General features: G+C 39.5%; 1 protein-coding gene across 5 annotated transcripts in view; it reads right to left on the bottom strand.

Annotated features, from left to right (window-relative positions):
• Positions 1 to 263: 263 nt before the first annotated feature.
• The window catches only part of MAPK8 (mitogen-activated protein kinase 8), a 144,424-nt gene continuing 136,997 nt past the window's right edge, over positions 264 to 7,690 (bottom strand). For 4 of the 5 annotated variants that reach the window (XM_059729696.1, XM_059729695.1, XM_059729697.1 and 1 more), the window contains one exon: positions 264 to 6,557. In XM_059729696.1, coding sequence (XP_059585679.1) covers positions 6,412 to 6,557 — 146 coding nt within the window. In that variant the 3' untranslated portion in view covers positions 264 to 6,411. Of the gene's footprint in view, positions 6,563 to 7,690 lie in introns of all 5 variants that reach the window. The other variant, XM_059729698.1, reaches the window with a different exon arrangement.

Below are 7,690 nucleotides of genomic sequence, written 5' to 3'. Positions count from 1 at the left end.
TTAAATATCCTGTAGGAAGGGCCAGGGAAGCTGAACCCATGGGAGGTTGAGGTCATGCAGCATTACCCCACTTCCAGAATCTGGAAGGCCTGGTTTTGCCCCAACCAGAAAGACATACCTGCTATAATGGACTATAGCACCATGAAACAAATCAGTATATTTCCTAATGGACCAACTTGATAACAATTAAGCTGCAGCTTCATGATGAAATTCACTATACATTGTTAGCACTCCAGCCTAGCAATGAAAAAACACTAACGGCATAGTGGTCAAACAACTTTTTATCCTTTTTTATTTAAAATATCATTATAACCAATTGACATACTAGGTAACAATGTATACATTCCAGTGGTGCATGTGAAATGGCTTATGGCATGAAATGATAAAAAACCACAATGATCTCAGTATTTCCCCACCCGTGGCTTATTTGGAGGGAGTTGGGGGTGGGGAGGGATAGCAAGGGTAGAAAGAAATAGGTAGGGTGATACGTGAAAAAGAAAATCAACTGTTATTTTTCCTTATTTAATAGGCGTGGTTTTCCCCTCTGCACTTCCTCGGACAGAATAAACTCAAGTATCTGCATTGAAGAGACCAGGAGGAATGGATTTATCCAGTTTTTCTCCACTTCAGTAATAAGTTAAAAGTTTCAGAACTTTCAAAAATAGACTAGATATTGGGCCTACAAAAGTTAATTTATCTGTATGCAAAGCTTACCAAGAGTTATTCCTTTTGTAAAATGTAAAGGATGGATTGATAGTACTAGTAAGCTATTTTACCTACAAAACAGACTACATTAATAAACTCACCAATTTACATCTAACACAATTTTCTGAATGCACATTATTGTACATAAACTATATATTACACATGACATCTTATGTGAAGTATATAGGAAACAGTTACTGGTACTGTCTCAACATTGGCCAATAGTGTTTTTTTTAAGGAAATGTACTTTATATTTCACATTCAATGTAGAACCAATAGAAAGGGTTAGCTCTATTTACTCGAGAAAGCATAGAAAGTTTGTGTGAGGTAGTTCAATAAAAACCCAGATTAAATTTTCAGCTGTGGAAGTAGAAACATCACATGAAGATAACTTATTCACAACAAATGCAGAGAAATCTAAAGGGGGGGAATCAATATATGACTCTCACTAAAACTCTGTTAAGAGCACTTAACTAAGAACAATTAAGTGAACTGGAAAGCTGGATGAGAGCTAGAACTACAACACATTCTTCCATAAAGAATATCTTTCTAATCTGACTGAAAAATACAGATAGCCTCTACTCCATTTCCACTCCTTTGATACTTTGTATGCAAGTTTTCCCCCTCTATGTGAGGTGGAAAAGTAAGTCAGCTAAAACAATAGGAAAATAAGAGTCAACAGCCTAAACAAACCACTACACACAAAGTGAGCTGGATGGATATTCAGAGAGAGAGAGCCCATCCAGGACTGTTTCAATTAATCAAGCTAAGAAAAACATATACAAATTGGAATGTTCTCCCCCTATCCTCATATGTTCTTGCTTGACAAACTCATTTTAAGAGCATCAAAGGCTGTATAATATTGTGTGCGTGTTCTCATTTACTAGCTTTTGTCGTTTTTTTATTGTAGCTTTGAGGTGGGTGCTTAATATAGGACCAGTGTATTCTTGTGTATGCTAGAGACTGGCTTTACTGGTGCCTTGTTCTTGCATTCTGAAATCAGTAGCCTTAGTTACCTCTCAGAGGAGTACATTCCCTATTATAAATCCATAGATTTTTAACTTCATCATACCTCTTACAGGTAGAATATACCAGTAGAGGGCACTGTCGCTATAAACTTGTAAATACCTAGTTTGCTCTATTCTGTACAAATTCCTTGGTCTTTTAAGTTGAGAAGTAATACAGCTCTTTTCGTGTTGTGCATTTTCTTACCTGAAAGCTGGTATCGCAAATACAGCACATCTCTTTCAACTTCAGAACCAAACCTGAAAGTTGATCTATGTCATTCAAGATTGAACCATCTGGATGACTGAGTTTAACAGAATTAATTAAATTGAGAACAGTGGGTCTGTCCAGGTTAATCTTAACAGCGGGGGCCAGGCTTTTGGACAGATGTGCCATGAATTAGCCCTGCACCCTCCATGAGTGCCACCCCAATCCCCTTCTGCTCCCTTTTCTGCTGCTTTCTTCCTGCCCCATGTGCTGCTGTGCTGCCTGTCTCCTCCCTAGTCTGACACATGCCGCACACACTCTGCAGGTTGGCCACCCCTGGTCTATAAACCCTGTAAACAGACGTCAAATTTGTCCCAGGAAAAAGTCTTTTGTTCCAGGATCCTACAGACATACAAGTCCACTGTCTTTCTTCAAGTCCCTCTGAAGTATGTGGGTAAGATGTGCTTTTTCCTGGGATGTGGCTGTGTGTCTGTAGGGTTATTGTGCTTTTTACTTGGACAGCCAAGTTGTGTTCCTCGGTGCTTCTTTGGAGGAGAGCAGCAACTCAGCTTGAATGGGCAATGTGTGTAGATGACTGCAATGAGTCTGCTTAGATCCAGGTCAAACCCCAGGACAATTCAAATGAGATGTCTATTTACAGCCTAAGGTTGTTCATTTCGTTAGTATTGCTTTGGGAATTCAGCAGTTTTATAACACACATGCACATGGAATAGATCAGATGAAAGACATCAAGTTTTCTTCTTTCCTTTGGAATGACTAGGGACCTCTCTGAACACAAACACAGACCCCCCCCTACCCTATCAGCATGTTTATCATAAGCTAAAAGGACCCAATTCTCTACAGAGGAAGAGAATACCTATCTCCATTGCTCTGTCTCTCTGTTGCAACTACCCAGAAGGGTGGGAATTAGTCCAGTGCCAGACAGGCATTTACCTCAGTTTACATATGCACTATGTGAGTTATTTTCATTCATGACTGATCAGGAAGGGACTAGTACCCATGTCCTAGAGGTGAAAAGCTGCACATACTATGGCAAAGACTACTGGGAGCGAAACACCAAGGAATCATTTAAAAAGAATAAATCAAACTTCACAAATCATAAGTAGTAAGGTGCACTGTACAATATATACGTATCTAAATGAACAACAGCTCACCAACGGACCAAAACAACATGTGCTTAGCTTGGATTGTGCCTGCTTCTTTCCCAGACCTGACAAAGGGTGCCTGAAACCTGAAATCATCTTTCCTCTCTCTCCCAAACACACTAGCTAATCCAACAAAAAAATCAAACAAACTGCCTTGCCTTGCAAATGTTGCTCCTCTCAGAATGGCGAATCTTCATGGTTACACCATCACCACTGCTGGAACATCAAGGACATTTCTAACCAGCCACCTGATTCCTGCCTGCATCTGTGTTCAACTGTCCTTGAAATATGAAATACAATTCACTGAATAAAGATTGCAAATTAAACTAGCAAAATGTTACAATGGCTTAGAACAGTGGAACTCTTTCACTTTGCTTGGAAGTTAGCAGAACTGGAATTAAGCCAGGAATTGAAGGTCTGGACATAAGTTGTATAAAATATAGCAAAATGCAGAATCTGCATACCTGCTCTGAGGATGGTGCCTAGGAGAGGTCTGTGGTTCCAACATGCAACACTCCACCCTGAATGAAGTGGCTTTTTAGACTACAAACAACCGATTAACTTGCAAATGGGTGCATGCTGTCTTAAAAAATCCCTCACTTTGTCCATCCTTACTGCAGAACATTATGGGCTTAACATTTTCATCTCACTCACACCAGTGTGCATGAATTCACTGGAACTATCAATGTTGGTTTATATTGGCATTAGAAATTAATCAAGCCCTACACATTTAGGAAAGCAATCTTTATATCAAGAGCAACCTTTATATCACTGTTGATTAGTCAAGTGGGCAGCTACTTCAAGTGCTACAAAGTTACAATCACCCCTCCAAAATCAGAGAAAACTGTTTTCCCATGTTTGGCTTAAACAAATTTTGCTCTCAATTACACTGACATGAATCAGAAGTAATTTTGTCAGATTTAACTGAGTTTCTCTGGCTTTGTAACTGCACCATATCACCATCTAATCTTGCATAATAATGCGATAAGTTTGGCTTTACTTGACAGTTTAAAATTCGATAAAAAAGATAAAACTTCCCTGTTGGTCCAAATACAACAAGAAAATGGTCCACTATGCTCCAGTGCTTAATAAACACAAACAACATGGTCTTTGAGGTATCAGACAGTTTAGCCAGACCCTGAAAAAAACCCAACTGTCTCAACAAGCATGCATTCTAAAAATGTAACACTGAAATATCCAAAGCAAGCCAGCACATAAATGCTACACACAGATACACTTACCAGGAATCTAGCCAGGAAACTAAAGTAACAACTTTGCAGTTTATCAAGTTAGAGTCAGCTTTCTTTCTGACATTATCAGTTCTTGCAACCCTGCATTTTATGTTTTAAACAAGGAATTTTAGTTATTGAGAAATAAAGATAAAATGGGGATATAGGACATTTTCCTCATCAAAGTGTAATTTTAAGAGGATATTTATTCTATCCAAAAAATTCTAAGGGGAAAAAATAATGAGCAGCATCAGTTTCATTCCTGGATAATCCCAATAACTAGCCTTATTCATTTTTTATGCTTTGTGACTGGTAAGAACTGCATGCTTTTTTAAATATGCATTTTCATATATGCCACTAATTTAAATTCCTTTTCAAATGTAATCTGTTTCACAAAATATGTATCTACACAAAGTAATCAATTAGCACAGCCTAAATAAATTCACAAGCAATCTGCATTTTTCAAAGGAATAAAACTTTGAATGTTTAACTTGGATATAAACAGACTTAAATCTGTTGTTATACATAAATCATTCAGTAAATATAAAATGTAAACAGTTAAAAGTTCTGTGAGGAGCAGCACCATTTTTGTGACTAATTAGCAACTATTCTAACATTTAATTGTCTTTTGTTTAAAAGGAGTGCATTGGATGCTCGGACTTTAGTGCTCAAACTTTCTTAATATAAATCACTTAAAAAGTACCATTATTAAGATTTCAGCTAAGCTGGTCTTCAGGTATAGCAAAAGAAATAAATACTATTTTTTCATCACAATTTTGCCCTCCTTAGGATGGCTCACAATGCATTAGCTACTGCCTGAGGTTCTTCCTTTAGGGGCTGGTTTACAGGATTTTTGTTTCTTTGAGTGGAGAAAGAGTAGTTAAATAGCTGGAGTGTTCCCAGTAATACACACATACCCCCAACAAAGAACTTACACATCCTAATACACAAAACTATTAGGAAACCAAAGTCCCACATGCTATATGAATGGATAGCTGCTACAGCAGGGGTGGGCAAAATGTGGCCCGCGGGCCAGATGTGGCCCACCAAGCCATTCTATCCAGCCCGTGGGGCCCCTAAAAAATGTAGAAAATTAATATGAATCTGCCCTGGGCTGCCTGTCATGCGGCCCTTAATGGCTTGCCAAAACTCAGTAAGTGGCCCTCCGCCCAAAATAATTGCCCGCCCTTGTGCTACAGCATACTAGTTTTCCCTCTTGGCAGTCTAGTATCCTGGGTATACTTTGTTTTCTGTGTACAGAGACAGGCTAATAGCTAGTAGAAGTAAACAGTTTATTTGCATTGTAATGTGTTATTCATGAAGTATCCTCTTCTTGTTTTATGTGATCATAAGCTTTAGCGTGCCATGATTCTGCAGAAAGCACCAGATCCCCTTACCAGGCTAGGGATTTGTGCAGCTTTAAAGATATGCTTTGCTTTACTTTCTGAAATTGGTACAGTCGTTAAGATAAGGCTGCTCTGCAAAGGGGCATGTACTGTTTCTCTAACAAAACTCACTAACTGTTGCTTTTACTGAATTACAGGTGAGAGGCCAGAATAAAAGGGAGGTTTCGTTCACTGTTACCACAACAATAGCACACCTGAAACTAACTGGTTACACTGTATTTTTTCCTGTTATCTGGGGTAAGGACAAATTGACCAAGCATAAAACTTTTAAAGGATATCATGAACAAAACATATGGAATAAAATTCCAATAGAAATTGCAAAAAAAAACCCCTATAAAATCTTAAATATTTCATGATATGGTAATGACACAACATTAATATGTGCTTTGATAAAACAAATCTTACAAATTCAGTAAAAAAAGATCAGCAGCATAATAGTAAAGCAAATATGCAGATTTTTAAATGATGATAAAAATTATCGGATTTAATATTTTACAGAGTTACTTACAGCAAAAAATACATTGTGTATGGCTGCTTATAACACAACTTAGTTTAAAATTACAGCACTTTCAAATGAATCCTACAATAATTTTTTAAAAACACTCAAAATAATACCACTGATTTTTAAAGGTGTCCTGTCAACGACTAAGAGGTTCCCTCTCTCACCCCACCCCCCAAAAAAACCCCAAGTAGTCATCTACAGCAACCCAGAGGTCCAGCTGACGTTTCTAGACTGCTGTCTGTATCAGAGGCCAATGTTGGATCTGTTGACATTGAAGACACATCATTGACAGATGATGATGAAGATGGATGCTGAGAGCCATTGATCATTGCTGCACCTGTGCTATGAGAAACAAAACAGCAAATCAGTTGCAGATACAGTTGCATGGTTCAGTACTTGCATTAATTTGTTTCCTTCTAGTGGCCATTGTTTTTTCTTGCTGATCAACAAGTTCCTAAGACAGGGCTCAGCAACCTTTTCAAGCCATGGGCAGAAACAACCTGATTCCGGTTCAGTGTGGGCTGGATGTCTTCAACGGCACCTCAGCAGCAAAAAGGGTTAGCCCATACCTGTGTTGGGGCCAGGAATCTGGCAGCTGCTTCTCCTTGCCTCCTACCCTCCACCCCCTTAGCTGCAGCATGGGCACTACTAGGTGCTGCCCAGTCCAGCACAGTTCCCCACGGGCTGAAAGCTAGCCAGAAGCAGGGGATGGGGAGAAGCAGCAGCAATACAGGCACAGCTTCCAGCTGCCTAGCCCCAGCACAGTTCTTCACTGGTCAGCTCTAGCACGGGTGCTCCGCAGGCCAGATTTAGTGTCTCTGTGGAATGTATGTTGCTTATCCCTGTCCTAAGAGACTTGTCACAATCCCTCATCACATGAGATACGTATATTTTTAAGTTAGTGCAATTAGACTGCCGGCCAGAAGCCATATTCCCGTATTTTTTATGTTAATGTAACAATATAACTTCCTGACAGCTGAGTGCCAAATGCCCAAGTCTGGCTCAAGAGCAACCATTCTAAGCTTGGGAGGGAGACATTGGCAGCCCCATATTTGGGCCTATGATCCCCACTTGCGTGTTCAAACTGCCACATGAATTTTTGTGGGATCACAGCCCTGAGTTTAGGAATCACTGTCAATTAGTAAACACTGCACAGAGCTAAGAATTTAAGGCTCCCTCTACGTGTTACAGGTACTGCACAGTTAACTGGTTAACTGCACAATTACCTTAAAACCACCTACATGTGAAAAGTGGCTATCACACCATAACAAGCTCCAATCACCTATAAAGTTAGACTTCAAAAATGTATACTAACTTTACAGCTGGTTGCTGTTAATCTTTAAATTTGCATGCATAACAGGGCAGCTGGGAGCCTTATTAGCTGGTGGGGCTCCCAGCCATAGGGGCACACCATGCCCAGTGTGAAACCACCAGGCCTGGGAAGTTGAGGCTGCTGTGAGGCCCAAGGCT

Source organism: Alligator mississippiensis, chromosome 6 (genome assembly GCF_030867095.1).
Source record: "Alligator mississippiensis isolate rAllMis1 chromosome 6, rAllMis1, whole genome shotgun sequence".
Taxonomy (NCBI): Eukaryota; Metazoa; Chordata; order Crocodylia; family Alligatoridae; genus Alligator; species Alligator mississippiensis.
Note: the sequence above shows the minus strand (reverse complement) of the source record. Positions and strands in the feature narration are given on the sequence as shown.